Source organism: Myotis brandtii, unplaced genomic scaffold (genome assembly GCF_000412655.1).
Source record: "Myotis brandtii unplaced genomic scaffold, ASM41265v1 scaffold1076, whole genome shotgun sequence".
Classification (NCBI taxonomy): domain Eukaryota; kingdom Metazoa; phylum Chordata; class Mammalia; order Chiroptera; family Vespertilionidae; genus Myotis; species Myotis brandtii.
Window position 1 is genome coordinate 522,374 of NW_005353663.1, and position 23,443 is coordinate 545,816.

The following is a 23,443-nucleotide window of genomic DNA, read 5'->3' on the forward strand; positions in this document are numbered from 1 at the left end:
AATTCATTTACTGTGAGTCTGTAATTGGTTTGGTGTACACATAGGAAAAGAATGAAACATTTAACAACATTAAGTGCGGTTTGGTTTAAAATATTATTAATTCTTTGATTTTTCTTTCATGGCCTGAAAGCCTCCAGGACAAAAGTTGTTCAGTTGGGGCCACTTCCTCTCCTTGCCCTGTTAGTCAGACCAAGTGCAAATCCCCAAAGACTTCAAAGGGAGCCTACTGTTGGCTGTGTGGAGTGAGAAATGACCTGAGCTCTATGTGAGGAGGAAAAGGTTGCAGGGAAGCAGCAAAAGCAGAGCCAAGGGACCTGGAAAACATGGAATGCCAGAAAGAAGATAACCTTCACACTTGGGGGGAGGCGGGCAGTGGGACACAAGAACACTGACACATTCCAAAGAAACCATTATGGTGATGGATTAGCTCCAGGCTCCTCCCACCAACAGCAACCTGGAGAGTCATCTTCCCCTCTGGTACCAACACAGCCATATACAAACAATGATACTCAAAACACAAGTGTGGGCAGCGGATGATGCATCCAGGAGGTTAAAGGCAAACTCTCCCCATGTGACACAAACAACCAAAAAAAGAGAAAAGGAAAAGGATGCAAAATGAAGATAAGCATTAAAAAGACACTTTCTGCAGGAAAAAAAAAAAGAACATATTTATCAGCAAATAACCCGCGGTGATTGAAGGCTTTGCTTACCCCTTTCTGGAGCCCCCCCAATGGGACTGTTGAGGATTTCTGCAGCAGAAAAACAGAAGAGAAAAGGGATTGCTAACTCCTGGTTCGAGAAAGAGTGAGTCAAGCTGCCCTGGCCTAGGTCAGACGCTTATGTAAAACCCCAAATGTTTATGAAGTTCCTGGATGAAATCCTGGTTGGTCTAGATTCCAGCAGTTTCTTCCCTTTGAATTTGCTTAGGAGGAGAGAAAAAAAGCCAGTTGACTGGGAGAAAGGAAGAAGGTATTTGGGGGCTTGTTTGTTTAATATTAACAGAACAAAGTCAAGAAATAACAATTCTGTGGCTCTTCGGACCCTCATGAATGTGAATCGTTTTTCTGTGTTCAATGTAAATAACACGGTAGTAAAAATAAAAACCGGTGATGCTGGCAACCCTGGGTTTCCTTGGATCTCTTTTCTTTATATCAAGGCATAGATTTTTTTTATGGCCCCTCACATGAAAAAGCTCACAAATATAGACACACAAAGTCTCTTTGATGAAGGTTGAAATGTCTTAGGTTTCATGGCTAAATACTTAGTCTGTTGAGTGAAAAATCTTTTGGACCTAAGATTCAGGGGCCTGTTTCAAATTTGGATCCATTTGAAACTCTAACTTGTTTACCTGCTGGCTTTGTCTTCTGCATCTCCTTTTCTTGCCTGTGGTTCTAGCGAGATTTTCCTATCAAAATAAAAGTGTGTGTCTTTCTCAAATCAATGGGAAATGAATTCTGACTGGTAAGTTCCAAGCTTTTTCACTGTCTGTGTCTGAACTGGCATAAACGGCCAAAGATGGAAAGCCACTCAATTTATGGTCACTCCCTAAAGAAAACACGGACATTCAGCACTTGTCATTCTCCACGTGGATAACAGAAAAGGCTCCAAATTTTGCAACCATCATACACAAATTTGATGTCCCATTTTAGTTTTGTATATTTCTCTTATTTAGCACCCATGGGGTTAAGAATTATGGAGAGTTATCTTTTACTTCCAAATTTGCTGGTACAAAGACAACATCCTAGGTTCTGGGACTGAAAGAAACCATTCCAGTCCCATTGCTAAAGGCAAACCATGTCTCCAGAATGAGACCAGTGGGCCAGAGTGACTGGGCATCTCCTATGTTCCCTTTATCCTCAATAACCAACTCGGATGTAATGGAGGAATTCAAGTATATCATCATCATTATTTTGCCTATAAAGGGACTAATTTTTTGAATTCTTAATTTTAACTTATTTATGAGTGACGGTGACCACCTCTCATGTCACCAATAAAGCACAGGAAAGTGAGAAGCAGAACCCACTGCGTGAGTAATCAGGTCCCTCTCTGGCTAACTACATGGATACCGAGCACCTATTACCTCACCTCATCTGGGGAGGGAAGGCTTGGCCACACCACGCTTGGGCATCTGAGCCAGAGATGCCCATTAGTGTCTAGCACAGGACAGGAGGCTCATGCCACTTGGATTTTTGCCAGGAACTCTAAATTAGCTTGGAATGAGCACTGACCCAACAGTCTTTCAAGGAAGTGTGTTTTGTCCACATAAGTTTCCTGATTTGTCAGGTACTCCTCTGACAGTTTACATAAATGTGTTACAAGTTGTGACACCATCATCTGCCAGGACAGACACCATAACGACTTAAACCTTAATACACAGACGGTTTTCTAAGTGTGCCTGAGGCCAGTCCAAACAGTCTGTTTTGGTATCTTCCGATTCACCGTGACATATTTTCATTGCTTTACGTGACATTCAGCGTGGGATTATATTATACTCAAAGCTAAGCTCGCCATCCAGAAACTTTCAACTATCATTTCATTTCCACCTTGCACGTTCAGTTATTATAACAGTGAATCTGTGCAAATAACAAATCTATCCACTTGAACTCACTCAATTTAAAAGTAAGTTTATAATAACAAGATACCCTAAACTACTGAAATGCTTTGCAAACTTTGAATGCATCTATCTTGAGGCTATATGGATACTCGCAAGAAAGGCAAACTTTTTAAAAAGAATCCTTCCTGAGCAAACGGAACATTTTCAAAACTTTTGTGCCCCCTCTGAAGCCAATAGTACTAATTTTCACCAGGTGAGGGTTGAGGCTCTAATACTGAAGGTAAAAGGTTGTAAAGACACAGCTGCCTTACCAGGCCCTAAAGCAAATGTTTTGGCATTAATTAGCTACAGCAATGATCGATGCTAAGTAAGTGGTTTCCAGAATGGCGCAAATAAAAACACGTACACATGTAAGTGTGTCTACAGACCCTAAAATGATATTTTAGAGAAGACCCACCCAGGAAACCCAGCAGGGAAGGTGTGCACCATGCCCATACCTTCCCTGCTGGGTTTCCTAGCACGTGTCTATCCTGCCGAGCTGGGGAGCTGGGAGGGAAGAGCTTGGTGTACATCGTACGGCAAGGAGGGCCATGTGGCTTAAGGTTAATCCAGTGGCCCAACGAAGAAAATAACTCAGGAGTCCTGCTCCCTAGTCTCTTTTTCTACTTCCAAAAATTATTTCCTGCTTTTATATTGAAAGTGATTTTTGATGCTATCCTTAGATATGTGAGGGTTAATCAAATTTCCACAGGCTGTGAAGAAGAGATAAAACACACTTTCTTCTTTTTGAATTAATTTGATTTTTGTCTTTTGCGCTCCCAGCGATCAAGGCTGTCGAATAAACCAGTTTTGATTCATAAATAATAGTTCCATTATATCTACTATGCCACTCGTCAGACTACCTGAAATTTTAATTCACTTGTTCAGCTAAATTTCATCCTCAGTTCATGGCCATAAAATTCTTTATTGACAAACTTTCAAACCAACTTTGACTCTGAGGTATCTAGTCCACATTTTTCTTCGGTGTGGATATTAGTTTATTGAATAAGTGGCATCTGTTTTCCTCCACATCACTAGCAGAGGAGGTATTTCCTTTTGACAGCTTTGCAGGATTTATGGGTTTGCATGCTCTGAAGAAAAATAGTACTAAGCAAAAAATTCCAATTCATTACCTCTTAGTACTTAATTAAGTTCCTACCCCCGGCACATTGGAGGTGAACCCTGAAACGACCGTGGCAGCAGCAGGGCGGGCGGCTGTATTATCTTTGGAAGACGGAGAGGATTCTAATTATCCTGACCTCATTTTTCCACCCATGATATTCATAACTGTTCCTATCTTGCTCCCCTTTAGACTCGGACTGCTTGGGAAGCAAGCGCAGACTCCTCTCGATACCACTGTTTATGTGGCCCTTCTACACAGCCAAGGCAAGGGTGGCCTCACAGGCCTCTGACCTGCCAGAACACAGACGCCTCTGATCATAGGATTTCCCCCAAGGGGTGACTGGAGGAGGTGATTGGCACCTGTCAGGAAAGCAAGAAGGGGTTTTACTAAGCAAACATACCGCGGGCAGAAGAGTCAGGGTTACCTGTCGGGGTTCTGCGTGCACACGTGCATCTGTAACAGGATCCTCTGCGTGAACGTCTTAAAGCACTGCCCGCACTTCCAAAGATGCCAGTCACTGAACTCCGAGTGCAGCTGGCTTGTGGACGTTGGGCTCGCCAGGACGCGCTGGTTTTTCGCGTTGATTTGGTTAAATCCGGATTCAATGGACCCCGATTTATCCAGGAGAGAGAAGTTCCTGCTGCAGGGCGTCTGCGGGAACACCACAGAGCGCTGTTGGGCGACGGGGGAGAGTTTGCTGCTCTTGCCGAAGGGCTGCAGGGCATCTTGTCGGCACATGGCTTCCATGACCGTGGAGGGGACATTTACTGGGAGAACGACAGAGTTTTACAGGATCAGTTTTATCAGCCCTTAAAATAAGTACAATCACGTGCACTTTAAAAAATTCTTATAAACCAACATTTTAAAACTTCACTTTTCTGGATTCAGAATGAACATAATAGCAAAATTAATAACTCATTCAGTGCTTGTTTATCATGCAACTATTACATGCTCAGGGTTGTTCATATGTGGTCTTTGTCCTCACGGAGTTCACTTATGACTTTGCACATAAGGACTCACTCCTGAGGCTCCACACTGCACCCTGGGAGGCACAGCAAGAGAGGGGAAGAGAACAGCAGGGACTGGCAGAGAAGGTGGCCTTGAGCCGTGCAGGGAAGGTAGGTTCAGGCCTTCCAGCAGACCCTGCCAGCAAAGGACAGGTCTTCAAGAAAAACTGGCTGAAGAGATGAAGGGAATAATACGAAATGAAAGACACCTGGAGACAGAAGTCTAGCATGCTGGTGAGATGGTGAGAGACACACTGACCAAGCAGGGCCATGGGCTCTCGACACTGTGGGAATAAGGCAGGGGGCGGGGAGGCTAGACCTCAAACAACCTTTAAAGTCCAAAAAATAAAAAATAAACAAATGACTTCAGGCCTAGAAAATAGATGCAAACTGTTTCTGAGCAGAAATAGCAAGAAAAAAACCAGTGTTCAGGGAGGGCTTGAGTGAGGCATGATTTACAGACAGGGTGCCAAGGATAAAGTCAGAATGGAGGCAAGAGTATGAGTGCTTGCATCTTGGGCTTTGGAACTACAAAGACCTAGGTTCAAATCCTGTCTCTACCTTTTATAGCTTGGTGATTTTAGGCACAGTTAATAAATCTCTCTGTGCCGTAATTTCCCCATCTGCAAAATGATAGTGGTAGTAATAAAAGTAACAGCAGCACGGTTTACTGGTTGAGGTGGCCTAGATTTTAACTCCACTATTTACTAGCCTTGTGACTGTGGGCAACTATGAAACACTGAAGTCCACATTTAGTCCTTGGTCAAATGTAAAATGATCACCCAAAAGGCTGAGTGAGATAATGCACAGATAGCATCTAGTAAATGCCAGGGTTAATACTCAATAGATGTTGAGCTCCATGAGCCCTGATCTCCTCCTCTTTACCCCCTTTTGTGAGTTTTAAATGAGATAATTAAAATACTCATCACAGGGCCTACCATCAACAATAGCCAATTCTCATTATTTACAGAAGGAAAAGAGGATAGAATGAAGGAACCTGGCCCTAAACTGGGATGGTGGCAGTGGGAGTGAGGAAAGAACTAGAAGAAACATTTTTGAGGGGGGAAACGTAATATACTTGAAATTTGTTTTTCTTCTTATAAGTTGTTATTGTGTTAAAAATATATATCATGTATTCACTGATCAACCCACAGATTCAGAAGTGATTAGAACCTAATATGCTTAAAAACTATTATTCTTTTTCTAAGTACCTACTGTGTCAATAAATGCATTTATTAGTTATTTCAGGGGTCACAAAGATTAAAGACTATAAAGTGATCAAGAGAAGGAAATTAGAGATAAAAAAACTTGAAAAGGTTGTTTGGCAAAAAGATTGGGGATGGGAAGTAAACCGTGGCTGTTGGCCATAGTTCAAGGCCACGTGGAAGGAGACACATGAACTGGGGGCTCTTATCCTTTCCAGCCACAGAGCACTGCTGAGGTCGCTACAGAGCATGAAGACTTGAGCACGCTCGACTATGCAGAGGAGCAGGCTGCAAGGGGCTCCGTGCTGGAGTGGACAGACAGGGAGACACCATGTGTGGGGACACAGAGGGGTTGGTGTGCTGGCACTGAGCACTCTTTAACTCAGAGCATTCTGTGTAATCCCATGTAATGAGACAAATCCAACAGAGGGAATAGCTCTGCTCGCATGATCCATCCTACCCTGAGAAGGAAAAGGAAAGCAAGAGACTCGCAGGCCTGGAGAGAGCAGAGAGTTTTCCTAGGTGACAGTTCTTGACCCTGACTGCACCTGAGACTCACAGGGGAGACTTTTTAAAAATTAGATCAGAATCACTTGGTAGATTCTGGGCACCTGCATTTCTAATGTATAATTGGGCTGAGAACCAGTGATCGAATTCTACTCTCTCTTATTACAAAATAAAAACAGCTCAAGTCCAAGAAGGGCCAATAACTTGCCCAATAACATTCAGTTATTGGCACAGCAAAGCTGGAAGCTTTAGCTTTTTGACTTCCAGATAATTTTTTTGCTGACCACACTCCTACACTGTCTCTGTTCACAAGCTGTGCTTCAAAAATAAAAAGGACATTTTATAGCCAGTACATCTCACATGAACATGTCATATATACATATAAATACATATACACCTATACACACATACATACATACAGGTTTATGTATGTATGTGTTTTTATATATAAATATTTATGTACAATTTCAACTTCTGGGGCAAAAGTGTATGATCAATATAACATTTATCCATACATTTTAGACTTTTAAAAAATCTCTGATTGCACACAGACTGTTTTTTTAAAAAAGGTATTGAAAAATAAGGAGCAATGTTTTCTCCTACTTTGGCACTTTTTAAATAAAAAAATAAAAGCAGCAGCATTGTCAGAGATGGGGGTGGAACTCATCTTGTGTAGCCCGTTCATAACTAATCTGGGAGAGACACAGCACAGAGAAACCCACAAGTTTTCAGACAACACTGAGCTCCTGCGGGCTGGGAAATGCCCTTTAACAGGAAGGAAGGCACGGTGGGAAGACGGTGGGATGAACATGTCATCAACATGCATGCGAGCAGGAAACCGGCCAGAGCTTCACTGTTGGGAAGAAGGCTGTGATGCCTTCGGGGGGAAATAATTCAAATAACACTCTAAGTATAGGTTATAAATCCTGACTTCTCATTTACCCTCCTGAAAATCAACCTAATAAATTAATTTTTAAAAACTGCTACGGTCACACAACCTTTATATTAAACTAAAGAATTTGTGGGCCAATGAAGTTTTATTAAGTTTAATGATCAATGTCAAAATGGTAATAAAGGAAAACTTCAACCAGTTTTTATAATAATCTCAGATTTATGAGATCTGTGTTAATGTTAGTAATAGTAGTATTTAGGCAGTAAGAGTGGGAATGGGTGTAATGAAATTCTTGTCTTATTTTTTCTTTTCTGGGACACCCCAAAACAAATGTAATATTTTTTTGAGATATAGGTAGCAATGCTTGCACCCCAGAGATTGACAAAGTATCCTTTTTTCAGGACCTAAAGGACACAGAGATTATTCTTTCCAAATACCAGCCTGACTGGCTATAGCAATCGAGAGCATTAACAAAACGCAGGGAATTATCAGGAAAAAAATAGGGAATGAATTCAGAAAACACTCATCCCAACAGAAGACGGTACAGACAACTGCAAAAGGCCCAGAGATGACTGACTGAGGGGACCAAGAGGATGAAGTGCTTTCTACCTGAAGACAAATGGCAAGAAACATCTCTTCAGTCTACAAAACAAAGATGAATGGGAGGATGGCAAGCTCTTAGAGCCCTAAAGGATACAGTACAGTAAGGATATAGAACATAAACTCATCAAATCCTGGAAAATTAAAACGTTGAGAGGCAAATTCAGGATCCATAAAACAAAGTCCTGCTTTCCTCCCTTGTCCATTCATTCAATCCACAAGTAGTTACTGAGCATCTATCCCATGCCTGACACTGCAGATACGGGGAACGAGAGAGCCACGGCCCCTGGCCTCCCGCCACTTAAACTCCAGAGAGAGAGACAGCCAGTAAACAGCTGTTGTTACAAACAAATATTTACACAGCTTCATCAAATCTAAAATTCCACTAATAGCAAGTTGTAAGTTATTCATTGTAAGTCACCGTTCACTGTAAGACATCTTCCAGGTTCGGAAAGAGTAAAATGTCACAAATATATAAATTTTAGAATTAACAATATAACAGCCGATACAAGTTTGATCAGCTCTACGAGAGAGAAGAAAGGGATGAATCCATGTGGTGTGAGGGGTGGCGTCCCTAAGGCACTGACCTTGAAGGTGAGTCGTGAAGGGTACGCAGATCAGACAGGTGTGAAAAGAGGAAAAAGCAACGCAAGGAGATGAAACACCGGCAGCTTTGCCATAGAGCCTGTGTGTCGTGCTGAGGTGAGAAGGTGCTCAGGAGCACTGAAGAAACCAAAAGCAGGCTGATGTGGCCAGAGAAAGAGGGGAGGGGGCGGCAGCTGGGACTGGAGAGGAAGGCAGTGCAATCGCCAGTGCCTGTGGGGGCTGGGCAGGTAACAGAAGGAAGTGATGGGAGGCAAATCGATACAATGGAGGGCGTTGGGGTCTGCAGCAAACTGAATAGGGCAGAGCCAGTCTAATGATGCTTGACTCTAATTTTGTAAAACATTGTGAGCCATGCAAAATATTTCTGAAGACTATGTGTGGCCCAAAGGCTATCATTCTAAAAAAACTCGAGATTTATTATGAGTAATGACAAGCCAAAAAAAGAATGTAAAGCTAGGGTGATGGTGTGAGGTCATCAGATTAATATATTAAACGCATCATCACTCTATATTGTTAAATGAAAAAGTGAGGTGCAAAGCAACGTATATAGTATGTTACTATTTGTATAAAAAGGGGCAGGAGACAGAGTGAGAGCCAGAGACAGAATGCGAGAATATGCTTGATGCTTGAATGAGAAAAAAAATATGTTTGGAAAGACACCTGAGAATCTGTCAATTGATGACCTCTTGAAAGGAGAATTATATAAGCCCATGGTCCTCTGGATTTTGATATATGTAACCAAATACCTATTAACAAAGCAAGTAAGCTGAGACAATAAAATAAGCAACAGAACTTCACTTTGGCTGCTGTAATCCTAAAAGGACATTGTGACATGCAAGAGGCGACTGCAGCAGTCCAGACCAGGGCTGGTGGTGACGCTGACCAGGGCGGGGGCAGCAGAAACTAAAAGAAATGCATTTAAGAATATACAACCACCCAGCCGGCATGGCTCAGTGGTTGAGCATGGACCTATGAACCAGGAGGTCACGGTTCAATTCCCAGTCAGGGCACATGCCCAGATTGTAGGCTCGATCCCTAGTGCAGGAGACAGCTGATCAATGATTCTTTCTCATCACTGATGTTTATAGCTCTCTCTCCCGCTCCCTTCCTCTCTGAAATCAATAAAATACCTTTTTTTATATAAAGAATATACAACCAACAGGACTTGATGACTGGACAGAAGGGTGAGGAAGGGCAACTGGATGAGTGGGAGTGAGAGTTACTGAGCTGGGGGAGAGGCAGTTGGTGGGAGGGAGAGAACGGGTTCAGATCTACATGCTTAGCTGGAGACGCCTGTGAGGCATGCCAGTGAAGATGAAGAGTAGACCGCTGGACAGGAGTCTGGGCTCAGTGGAGATCTGGACGGGAAACATAAGCCCGGGGGTACCTGTCTTAAGTCAGGTTCCCTGGGAAGCAGACTCTGAAGTGGACATTTGGAGCTTCGTGTGCAGTTTCCTGGGGAGTGCTCCTGAATCAACACCTCCTGGGAGTGAGGAGGAGGATTCTGTTGAGAAAGGAGATGAACAGGTCTGGGCCGGGAAGGTCCTTAGTTGTCCTGCTTTGGGACAAGGAAACCATCTTCAATATCCCCTACAGTGACTGTCAGTAGACATGGGCTATGGAAGAGAGCATGACCAAGGAAAGTGGCCCTCAGGCTAACGGTGATTCCTGGAGTCGCACACACCTGAAGGCTGTGGGGGAATGGGGGGACGAGTGCCTTGCCCTGTGCCAAGGGTGGGGTCTGGGCAGCCCCTGAGAGGCCAAACCTCCCACGACAGCAGATTCCTTGTGCTTGTCATTGTCATTTCTCTGTGTGTGTGCGTGTTCAGTGAGTGACCTGCTGGAGTCCTGCGCAGACTCAGAGGCGTCCCAACGGGGTGACCCCTCCTTGCTTGTCCCATAGCCCTACAGGATTCTCCACTTCTGGGCCAATTTTTATATCCATTTCCTGGCCCAGGATTTCCACACCTGGCAGGCAGAACCAACCCAAGCCACGCCAGTCCTTAGCGAGGGCAGCTTTATCGAGTGTGGTATTCTATTCTCACCCAATGGCTCAAGAAGGACACGTCCTTGGCCTGTTGACTTGAGGTTAGCTTTTTTCTAGTCCCCATTCAGGTACAAAAAGTAACTTCCAGTTCCAGACTTATGTAAGGAGTCCAACTCCAGCTTCCCACTGTGTTCGGGGAACTGCACTGACCGAGCTACACACCCACCCACGCCCCGGGCTCCCGGCTATGGCAGCTCACAGGGCGGCTACATGGTGTTCTGTGTTGTAGTTGTGGGCTTATGTGCCTTCTCCTAGACCAGTGATGGCGAACCTATGACATGCGTGTCAGAGGTGACACGCGAACTCATTTTTTTGGTTGATTTTTCTTTGTTAAATGGCATTTAAATATATAAAATAAATATCAAAAATATAAATCTTTGTTTTACTATGGTTGCAAATATCAAAAAATTTCTATATGTGACACGGCACCAGAGTTAAGTTAGGGTTTTTCAAAATGCTGACACGCCGAGCTCAAAAGGTTCGCCATCACGGTGCTGTCCTCTCCTCTGTTTTTACTCTTTTTACTTATGCTCTCCCCTCTGTCTGAAGTGCCATGTCCCCTGCATGTCACCAGACTGACTCTTGCTCCTTTAAAAAGACTCAGCTCAGCCCCTACCCTCATTCCATCCCATCCCAGGCTAGGAGACTTCCCTGGAATCCCGAGTCCCTGCCTGAGTCACCGTCCCAGTACTTAACCCTTTGACTGGACTTGGTGATTTCTCCCACTACCAGGGGTGGGCAAACTTTTTGACTCGAGGGCCACAATGGGTTCTTAAACTGGACCGGAGGGCCGGAACAAAAGCATGGATGGAGTGTTTGTGTGAACTAATATAAATTCAAAGTAAACATCATTAAAAAAAAGGGTACGGTTTTTTTTTTTTTAGTTTTATTCATTCCAACCAGGCCGGATCCGGCCCGCGGGCCGTAGTTTGCCCACAAATATCAAAAATATAAATCTTTGTTTTACTATGGTTGCAAATATCAAAAAAATTTCTAATGTGACACGGCACCAGAGTTAAGTTAGGGTTTTTCAAAACGCTGACACGCCGAGCTCAAAAGGTTCGCCATCACTGTCCTAGACTGAGTCCGTAAGGAGAGGGTCTGCGTGTGTGTACCCATCACCATGCTTCCCTTGGGCCCTTGCACAGATGTTCTTGTTGGATGGGACTATACTGCAATCTCCTCCACGTTCATGGATATAAAGCTTAAGTAGGACCTTCTTTATCCCGGGGCCGAGGTTTTTCATTATTGGAGGGATAGAGAGGGTGGGGAGCACTACACAGGGGTGCCCCTTTTTACTTTCTGCTCTTTAAAATCAAAAGACAAAGGCCAGCCTCCCGGAGGCAGAGTTCACTCCAATGCTGGCAACTCCCGCGTTGCCCTCAAGTTTCACATTCTGCTACCTCAGCTTCATCGGCCGAGGCAGGGAAAGCAGCAGGAAGACTTGTTTGACATTTATTCCCAGGGTTTTTTTTTTAATTTCCTCTGAAATGAATATGAACACGCCATGGTCTTTACACTCTGCAGGAGCTAATCCCCACTGGAAACTTGGGGCACCTCGCTCCTTCTCGCGGATGCAATCTGTCGACATAGGCGTTCCTTCAGGCTCTCCTGAAGGGCCCACAGTCCATGCAGTGGCTCTCTTGTTGGAGCTCTGTTACATTTAAAACGATGGCTTTTTAAAAAGAAAATAACACGGGATTGCTTCCAGAACCCAGGTGCCTGTGTGAAACGCTGCCTTCTCTTTGAGGCGAGGCGGCTTTCAGTGGCTTGTCCAGGCAGTGCGTGTGCCCCACGGCTTCACGGCCACTGCCAGGGGGGCGGTTACTCGAGCCTGAACCCACCGCACACGCTCCATAGGAAATGTGTACTTTCCATGTTGAAAGAACCATGGGAAGAAAATGATATTTTTGTAAATGAAAGTGCTTAACCAGTACTATTCACTGAGCAAAATCATATTTTCCTTTAATGTCTTGGGCCAAATATCAATTTCATTAACAAAGAAAAATCTGGCTGAAATATTTAATCCCCAGATATTTAATGGCAATCAGATTCTCCATATTTATCCAGTGAGCATGTATTAATTGTGTGCTGTGTGCACAGCACTATGAGGAGGCTCTGTGGAGGCATTTTGTCAAGTAAGTTTTTGATCGCAAGAAGCTTTTGTTAAGAACAGTTCTTTAAATTGATTTTGGAGAGAGAGGAAGGGGAGGAAGAGGGACAGAGAGAGAAACATCGATATGTTTTTCCACTTATTTATGCATTCATTGCTTGGTTCTTGTATGTGCCCTGACTGGGATTGCACCCGCAACCTTGGCATATAGGGACAATGCCTTAACCGAACCGAGTTACCCCGTCAGGGCAAGAAGCATTTTTTAAGGCCCTTCATTTATTTTGTGACTAACTCAAAATAAAAATTCTTATGTTTGCTGATCCAGTTGAGATTAAATTTCTCAGTGCTGAGGAAGCTGATCTGTCACATTACCTGCCCAGGCATTTCCCCACATCTGTGCTTTTAAATCACACAGAGTATTTTCTCAGGACAGAATAAGGAGTCCTCAGTATAAGCATTCTCAGGTCCCTCACTGAGTCACATGGAATGAGAATCCACATTCGAGTTGGAGTCAAAGTCATATATCTATCTCCCCCACACTCTCTGATGCAGCTTTCTGCTGGTATCTTGGGTGGCCAGTCACATGACAGCTATATGAGACAGGAACTGAAATAAAATTCCTATAATACCCTTAGGGGGAAAGGGGATTGTCACTGTTGAGCATTTTAGTCAGTGACTTAATTCCTTTTAAAGTTCCCTCCTCCCTCAGTTAGAGCTTAAACTCGACCCAAAAGAGCTGCTTAGTTTACCTACTGAATCCACAATACTTCAAGCTGCTGTGGTTTTGTGGATTTTCTTCCGAGGATTTCAGGTGCTAAATGATAAAACATATGCCCTGGTAGAGTTTATTCAATACTCTAGTCAGCAAAGCTTCATCCGGGTTGGACTCTAGGAGAAGGAAGAACTGAAAAGCAAAGCAAATGGTGTTTCCAGAAAGTACATTTTTTGATGGTATTGAATCTGAAGGCCACAAGGTATGCTCTCAGACACCGATTTTCAGGTGGCTGTGAACAGTACACAGGAATCCTCCAGCCCAACCTCTAAGTCTCTCTCATCGTGTAACAAAGCCATGAAGCGGAAGCAATGTTGTAGATGTGTGACTTCCACCCCAAAGATCCATGTCAAGTGTAAGAAATGCATCCCCTAAGTCATCGTTCCATGGTACTTTTCCTTTCTAACTAAATAACTCAGTCAATGGCCATTCCATCCTTCCAGTGGCTCAGATCAAAGCCTTGGAATTGTCTTGACTCCTTTCTCTCTTACTCAGCATCCAAGGTGTCAGCAAGTGTTGTTGGCTCAAGGACCAAAAGGTTGCAGGTTCAATTCCTGGTCAAGAAGTTGACCAGGAATTGAACCCGGGTCAATCCTGGATTGCAGGTTTGATCCCTGGTCCTGGTCGGGGCATGAGCGGGAGGCACCAACGCGATATGTCTCACTCACATCTATGTTTCACTTTCTCTCCCCCGCTCCCTTCCACTCTCTCTAAAAAATAAAAAAAAAAACAATGGAAAAATATCCTCGGGTGAGGATTAACAAACAAAAAACAAACAAATAGAAATATATCCAGAATCCAGCCACTTCTCACCACCTCCACCACGTCTACACTGCTCCACACTACATCATCTCTCCCCTGAATTCCTGCTCCACCCTCACCCCTCACTGTCTCCACGCAGTAGCCAGAGTCATCCTGTTACAACCTCAGTCAGATCGTATCACTCTTCTGCTCAGAACTCTGCAATGGCCTACACAGTAAAATACAGGGCCCAGACAGTGGCCTCCTGGCCCTACAAGCCCCACCTCCCCCCAATACCTAAGTTAACTTCTCTCTATCTCTCTCACTCCCAAACATCTACACCAACCTCTGTGATGCTCTTCCAACAAGCCAGGAACAGTCCTATCTTGGGGTCTTGCGCTCTTGGACAGCCTGCCTTGGAACACTCTTCTCCCCAGTAACACTTGTCCTTTCACCTCCTTACGTCTCATCCCAAAGGTCACATTTCCAGTAGGAACCACCCTGATCACTCTCTAAAACTGTGATTCCCAACTCCTGGCACTCCTTGCCCCTTCTCTGTCTTGTTATCTTTACAACACTTATCACCACCTGACAAACTATTTATTAACTCCTTTATTTGTTCATAATCTGTCTCCCTCCACAGGAAGGAACATTCCATGAAGGCAGGAATTCTTGTCTATTTTGTCCACTGCTGTATTTGCAGCACCTAGCAAAGACACTGGCCTATAGTAGGTGTTCAGTAAATATCTGAACAATGAATGAATGAACGAATGAGCAAACAAATGGCTAGTTGGACTATGGGGCTATGTACTTTAGAACTCTAGGCTTTGCTGTTTATTCCCAGATAATCTTCAACACACATATCATAATAACATCTTCAGAGTTTGTAGCAGGTTTTATTAAAGGACTTCTGGAATCCTTTTGGATCAAATGCGGTATTTCAGAAAGTGAGGTTATGTCAAGGCTCTACGTACAGACAAGCCCATGCCAGCAGGTTGGGTCAGGGTGGGGGTTTGGGGGCCTGATACTGGTGCTTTTTCTGTCCAGGGACCTAGAGCTAGTGCTAGGGAAGCTGGGGCCATTCTGGGATGAGAGAGCGTACTGGCCTCCATGCCCCTATCTGCCTCTAACACCAACCACACACTCATGTCCAACACTGAGATTTTCTTTTATGCAAACACACACTCCTTCAAACTGGGGTATCACTGCAGGAAAGAAACTTTCCAATGGAAACTTGGGAAGACGGAGGAATGTACTATATGTCCAAAGATTCATGTTTTGATTTGAGATTGGTTTTGGGTTCAAGTAGAAAAGGAATGTTGATAGTAATACGCCTTCTGAGGATTCTATTTTTCACAAAGAAAATAAAGGCAACATGGAAAAGAAATACCTGATCATCAGCATTTTGTTCAGTAGTAATGTGAACATTTTTGGGGGGGGGGGCGTTTGTGTGGGTGAGAGAGAAAGTTAAGTGGAGAAGGATAAAGTAACATAAAACTTGTTTTCAAAATAAAGTTTCTTGAATAGATCTATTCTCTTGGCTTCTTTTTCTGTTGCATAATCCCAAAGGATCAGTTCACAGATTAGTCAATTTTGGGACAAGAAAGAAAATAGCATCATTGAAACCAGTGTTTCTCACTGAAGGTAATCAGAATTACCCAATTCTGTTTCAAATACTGAAAATCACCTTAAAATATTTTCCAAAGAATTGATAAAGCACCGATATAAAGTTTAAGTGGAAATTGCTGCAAGTTTGCATTTGCTTAGATATTAGATTCTTTTTAAGAAGATAATGGCTGCCCTGGCAAGAAGGATAGAAGAACATTACATGGTTCATTCAGGCTAAGAAATGTAGAGGGACACACATTCCTCAGTCATAGGTCTACAATTTTTACCATCATTTCTCCTTGCAGTGACCACTTAGGAGAAAGCACACGCCATGGACTGGTGAGGTGCTAGTCCTGCTGAGCGGGCCTTGCTTTCTCATTCTCTCATTTCTGCAGGGAAGGTGATGCAGCAGGACTGCACGTCACCTTAGGAGCAGAAGTTGTACCTTACAAGGTCCCCTGCAAGGTGGCAAGCACAGAACCAGACACACAGTAACTCCCAGCTGCCCGAACATTGCTGCCGGCGATTATGTGAAACTCTGACATACGTTTTGACATTGTTAACAGGCACAGAAGGATTGCCCTGTATAAGGCAAGATGCCCTGCGAAAAAGCCAAGGACACACAGGGAAAAGAAAGTGATGGAACAGACCGTGCACGTTTGTGTCATATAGCAGAGTGAACCGCATGTTTCAGGAGTTTCAAACAACACTCTAAAACGTCAGCTTTACAATAGGGATTTTGAGGTGTAAATTCAGAGCTAAAATAAATTCTTACAGTTTTCATCCTGGGCAATGCATTGTAAGGGGATCCCAAAGAAAGACGTATAGCTGTCATTGTACCACACCAGAAGCTCGGTGCCCCTGGGGATATCTATACAGGCTCGGTAGAATATATTCGACCTATTCAAAACAAAAGAAAACCCAGCTTAGTAACATGTAGCACTCATGTGCCCCCATCACATTCTCATTGCCCCCAAAAACTTCTGCCCATCTCCACCTACACAGTTAATGCTTGCAATAAAATCAGCACCCACCTTATTGTTCCCAGCAGCCAATGAAAGCCTGTAACCCAGTATGATAAACAGCTCAGAGTTTATTTCCATAGGGTCCCTTCCTACAGCGTCTTGGCTGAGGAGACTGATATTTGGCCCAGGAGACAGCAAAAAGAAAGGGTTCATTTTTTAAAAAAGAATTCCATCTCACACTGATGAGAAAATTCTCTCTCTTGGCAAATTGCAGACACTGGTGCCTCAACCTTGTATATAAATTAACACTATTGATTTCTTATTTGAAGGAAAAGCATTACGTGTATTCTTGCAACTTGGCATTGGGAGTTCACAAATTTGTAATAAAATTAAACAGCTCTGTGATGTAAGGATTGAGAGAAATAAAAGTCCCCCTCCCATCGCCTTCCTTCTAAAGTTAGATACAGGGGAAGAGAAACCCCCTCTTCTGTGAAATGGATGGCCATTCGATAAGTACTAGAGAAGCACTTGACTCAGGTGGAAAGATTACACTCTGAAATGATAGAGTGAAGGTACCAAGAAAGAAACATTATTTTACACAGCTTTGGTACTGCAAAGAAAAATCTACAGATTTTTTTAAAAAATGAGACCGCAACTGGTTTTCTCAATGAAGAATTGCTGCAAATATTAGCCTCCAGTTCCAGATAAAAGCGTTGAGGGTTGGTGGGCCTTCACTGTAGCCTCTCTGTAAGGAATGGGCTGTAGCAGGCAATTTGTTCCTTGTACAACACTGCAGACAGAAGGCGAATCCTTCACCACATTTTTCATAGCAGTGAGATATGCACTTGTCAACATATTTTGTCACCACAAAGTGGCTCTTGGCAATAGGATCATAAAGATCAATAAAAAAGTGCAGATTCTCAATATTTTACTTGCAGCTGCAAAAATTTCATTTATCTTGTTATTTTCCTTACTTGCTGCCATTCTGTCTCACGAGGGCACTGCTAGCTAAGCAGAATGTTTTTCCCCAACATTCTATGAATATCTGACAAAAACTCCAGCCAGTTGTCCGGCCCTCACTACCCTTCCTCCCTCTGCATCCCCGAGCGCTGTGCATTTTATTAATTCTTTCCACTGCTACATAAAAAAAAAATCAAAATTGGAGCCGAGCTATAAATCACTGGCATCTCCTAACTTGAGAAAAATTGAGTCTACTTTGTACTTCACCCTTGTAACATTTCATCTCTCGGTTTGGCTTCCCTTAATATAAACACAGCGCCCGGCAAATGAATGTGCTAAAACCAAATGACACACTTTGCCGCTGAAAGAGCAGAACTGTTTTCGAGCGATGGGTGGTCCTCGGAGGCATGGAGTCGGCCGAAAGGGGAGGGGGGAAAAAAAGTGTAAGCGTACACCGTTCCTTACAAGCGGGCAGAGCTTCCAAAACTCGCAGAAATCTCTGCATGCTGAAGCACATCAAAGGGATTTTTCCCTTTTCAGATAATATTTCCTTTGCTGACATGTATTTAGTATTGTGGTTGGATGACTCATAAAGATAGCTCCGTGGCGTCCCCACACAGTTGAAGCAGAGCACATGCCAACAAACATTATTGTCAGCCTCAAAATAAAAACAAAACGTTCAGCTCAGGGTCAATCAATCAAGGGCGCTTTGAAGAAAATTCCATTTAGATATTACAAATCATAACAGAACGAATCTAAACCAGCTGACTTTCTGTGAAGAGGACATTCATGTACAATAAAAATTAGGCTGGCTCTTCAGGGTCCAACTTTTCTATTTTCTTACTCTTGGACGTGGTCACTGGTGATGGATGCCAGTGTTTCTTTTTTTTTAAATTGTGTTTTTGTAGCTCATTTTATAAAGATCTGAAGTAATCGAAAACAGATCGGCACGGCAGAGAGAACTTGGGAGTTTAAGCGCCCTCAAGAAAGGGGAGCTATAAAATCCACTTACTATTGACAGCTAGGTAATGACTTACTCATGCCCACCTTCCTCTCCGGGCTTTCTCGTTCGCCCGGATCCCGACTTTGCCTCAAGAGCTCCCTGAGCGCTCATTACAGGCCCAGCCAAGCTATCTCTTGCTGAATGGACAAGCGCAATCTTTACTAATTTTCTAGCTGCGAGTTTCATAAAACCTTCATCACAGAAATTCAGCCTCAATAAAGGTGGGCCAGGCCTGGACACAGCAGGGTAAGGAACTACTGCCGTGCGCTGTTACGTGTGACCATTATTTCATGACACATAACTGCACAGGAAACCAAGGCAGTGCAGCGTCGCACGCTGCCCCAACACGCTCCTTTGGGTTGGAGACCTTCAGAGAGCAAGCCAGAGCGGTGCAGCCTTTAACCTATACGGGGCATAAAGCTCTTTCTCTCTTTTTTAAAGGTTTCATTTAAAAAAAAAAAAAGGGAAAGGAAAATAAAGAGCCACAGGCAGAACTCCAAGTTGCCGAGCTCAGGGCCTCTTGCTTTGATGTGTCAATGGTGCCTAATAAAGTTAAACAGTTGCTTCTGATTCTAAAGGGAGCATGGCTGTTTATAACTGAGGTCATGTATTTATATGGCACATGTTTTCGAGGGAATTTTGAGAAAAGAAGGCTTAGTGGTAGGGCTTTTTTCCTATGTGATCGCTTGTCTCCACGCCAGCCTTCTTTAGCACTAAACGGGGAAGCTTGACCAACAGGTGCACTGAGCAGATGTGGCTCAGCATCTGCTTCTCAGCCTCCCCTCCCCCACCCCACCCCAGAGGCTCCCCTGTGAGACTCTGAGAAATGGGGGTGGCTCCACCTTGTCTTTGGGCAAACAGCTCGGAAAGCAGGGGCTTCCCTGAGCTCTGGAACCGCCTCACCTCCTGAAACATATTCTGAATTGTCCAAGGACCAAAGTCCAACGGGCTGGCACCTTTCCAGGGCTCAGGAGAGGTCACTCTGGCTCAGGTGCTGCTGCTGAGCAGAACGGGTTTGGAAAAGCAGCCTTGGGAAGGCTGAGGGACCTTGGTTTCCCAGGCCTTTGTGCAAATGAAACTGTTCCTCCGGGGAGAAGGCCTGAAGGCGACTGAAAGCGAGGGGTCTGGGGCTGGATCTGCACGTCTCTGTGTGTGCCCATCAGCGGGTGTGCTGGGCTCATCCAGCCAACGTGGAAGTTCAGGTGAGGATGTGGAAATGACTGTACCACGTGCACTGAGTGAAAGAGGCCTTCTACTAGGATCTTTATTCCTGAATTCTCATGCAATTACTGTTGCAAGAACTAAGGTTTCAGAAACCTAGCAATAAATAAATAATTTCTGCCAGTCCTTGCAGAGGTCCTGCAAAAAGCCCTGCAGAATTGTTTCAAAACTAGCAGCAAGCCTGAATTCGTATATGCAAGCCCAAGGGCTTCCGCTCCGTAAGTGGGAAATCGAGGTATACTTTACCTGTACTGAACTACTGTTAGATTCTGCTCTCCGCAGTGCCTTGCACATCGGATATACCTCATCCAGCTCGACTTACTAGGTTCCCCACCATCAATAAAGTGCTGTAGTGTCCCATCTTGGTCATATATCTAGAGAAGAGGTCAGAAGGTCAAGTAGTTAGAATGAATCATCAGCAATCATTTTCCCTGCTTCCCTTGGTGTCTTTATGTGTCGGCTGCAGAAATTTATTGTCCTTCGCTTTGCTAGTGCTTATTGATGCTCATGGAAACTCAACCGGAATAACAGGGAAATATTTTTCAGTGATGCAAGTCAATCACACTCTTCTTATCAAGCCAATCTTCCCTGTATTAAACATATTTGTGGTATCTCAAGGATGTGAGGGACCATGTTTCCCAAAGGATATTTAACCTATTTTGACAGGCTTCTCTTAAGTAATGAGCTGCTGGATAAACAAAGCCAGCTGAAAGGAGAGGCCACACGGACACGGCCGGAACATCCACACTGCAGGCCTCCAGGCTCCAGCACACAACTGTCCGAAGGCATTCGGAGGCAGCAATCGTCTGCCCTGCAAGCTGGGCGACACCCGACAGGAGGCAGGTGGAGAGTGATGGAGCTGTACCAGCCCTGGTCAAACAGACTCTGATGTGGATGAAATAAATGGACTCTCACCTCGAAGAAGATGTAGGACTGCAACTGTCCGGGCCTGAAACTATTAGGAGAGGAGTCATCAAAAAAGAGAGACCCTCGAAAAGGAAAAATATACTGTTTTCTATGGATTCAAATGTCATAACTGAGGTTGGTCTAGTAACAATTGCCTTGGGTCATCTCAAACAGATTTTCTTTCAACACTGCATTCAAAGAAATGAAATCTGCTTCAAGCCAGGCAATCAGCATGGGACAAAAAGGTCTTTTGCAAAACAAGTAGCCAGCCAGGCACAGGTGGAGTCAGTGCCGACAGCAGAGGCAGGCAGCTTCCAGGAGCCAGGTCAGCCCTGGGCACCTGGGAGGATGTGGTCTCTACAGGAGCGGGAGATCAGGGGTTACATATGGACAGCAATTCTAGGTCATTCCCTGTCCAAGGAGAATCCAGGAAGTGGTACAATTCTCAGAAGGACCATTGTGAAACTGGACCTTTTCCAATAAAATCAGTGGTGGGATCTGCCCAGAGCATCCTAAGAAATCATGTCTTTTACTCTTGATAATCAGCTTTACACTTCTTCCTAAACAGTCATAGAGAATAAGTCTTACAGAGAGCCTCACTGGTTACATTTAGGTCTTAAAATTACTATGGTCATTCACATTAATTTAGCCCAGTATTTCTATTGTGGGGGCCAAAGGGCTTAGTGATGACAGCACCCCCCCTTTTTTAATCACCACTTTAAAACAGCTGTTTTTTTTCTTTTCTTGAACTCAGTTTTCCACCCCAACCTTTCCACTAACCCCCACAAATAAAAGATAGACACCAATCTAATAAAGACAATTGTTTGAGAAGTTATGATGGCATCAGATGCCAGAGTGGTCCCAGCTGATAATCATTATAGCCAAGAAGAATGAATAAATCATTACATTATATTTTAGATTAATAACTTCTTTAAATTCCTGGTTTGGGGATGCTGGCAGAGAATGGAATCATTTCGGGGTGGTGGATACATCTGCTGCATGAGCAATCTGACGACAGACTTGGTATTTAGGTTAGATGGCACTGTAGTTATTTTATTGTTTTTGTTTTGGTTTGTTTTGATTTTGTTTTAAGAAGCTGGTTCAAAGATTGAAGGTCTCAACCCCAAGCCTGCTGTTGACAGCCCATGAACACTGAACAAGGCCATCAGTTCCTTAAACGCCACTGTTTATCTATTACGGAGCCAAAAATGTTGATGGCCCAGCCCTCTGCCCTGTCCTTTCCCCATGAACAAACAAGCCTTCCAAGAGAACTGCTGGTGAAAATAATTATGAAGCATTTTGAGAAATGCAATTCTCCTTTGTGCTTCTAGCCAATGTCCTAGCAAGGAAAACTCTCAACATTTATATGTAGTGGATGCTACCTTCTGTGTTAGCTCATCTGAACACCAGACACTAGCCAATCAGTCTTGCATATAAGTACAGCATAAAAAGTGTTTCCTCCTACACTCTTGTTTCAACATTAATTTCCTTAAATTAAGCATATTGTGACTACAGGAATCCTACAACTTTTGTCTGTCCAATGAAACTGCTACTTGCCTTGAAGAAAAGTAGACAGCTGCTTGGTCAGACTTCTTACAAATATCACACAATGTAGAACATGGCGTGAGGTTGAGCCTCCCTAGCTTCAGCTAATACTGATATTAAACTATTTCACAGGAAGCTGTGATGAAAATCCCGTACACCTAATTAGAGCCCATAATCATTCAGCCAATCAGAGTTGAGGAAACTCATTTGATCTTGATTGATCCTCTTCCTGCCCTCAGCCCCCAGAGCCCAGCTATCACCAAAGCCGGTTGGATTTGCCTCTTAAACTTTTCAGGTGCATCCATCTCTCCCTCCCCAGTTAGCCTCCTTGCTCACAGAAGTATTGCAATAGTCTCTTAACTGATCTCTCTACAGCTTCTCCAGGCTTCCTCCACCTCTTCTCTAAATGTAGCCAGAGTGATCTTTCGGAACACAAACCTGATGACGTCCATATCACCCAACTCTCCCCCAAATAAAAAGCTTCATAAATGTCATAAAACGTCAAGTCATAACAAAGTTTATTCACAGTAGGTGGGGAGCTCATCCTGCTCCTGCGGCCAGCACCTCCTATCAGTTATGCAGAGAGGCCAAACATGTGTGCTTCTGCATTGGGCTCAAGATAATCTTGGGCCATATCTGTTGAGTTAACATTTAAACTTAAAAGAGAAACAATGGACCAGAAGGCACCGATGCCTATTTCTGTTCATTCCTCTAGTTAAAGGAGAATAACATTGGGAAAACACCCAAATGTGAGTGCTAAATGGGAATTAAGGACGACGTCTCAAACAGGTTCTAGGTACTAATTTGGGCCCTATCATTATTCTCCATCACCAGCTCAACTTTGTTTCCATTGAAGAGCTCAGTTTTAAAAAAAAAAAGAAGAAGGGGGTAAAATTCTGCATGTAACTAAAGCATACAAGGACACTGTGCCTTACCCATCTACTGTACCAGAAAGGGGCTGATGTTCTGCCTCCTACGTGAAAGGGGAAATGTTCCAACTGGTTTCAGTCTAGAGTAGCAGCAACAATT

The 23,443-nt window shown here is 43.8% G+C and overlaps 1 protein-coding gene across 1 annotated transcript in view; it reads right to left on the reverse strand.

The window, feature by feature from the left end:
• Positions 1–23,443, reverse strand: part of PRDM6 (PR domain containing 6) — a gene marked incomplete at its 5' end in the record, with an annotated part of 89,658 nt that overhangs the window by 12,429 nt on the left and 53,786 nt on the right. The window contains 3 exons of the mRNA XM_005857133.2: positions 4,141–4,483; positions 16,590–16,714; positions 20,210–20,337. Coding sequence (XP_005857195.1) covers positions 4,141–4,483; positions 16,590–16,714; positions 20,210–20,337 — 596 coding nt within the window. The remainder of the gene's footprint in view (positions 1–4,140; positions 4,484–16,589; positions 16,715–20,209; positions 20,338–23,443) is intronic.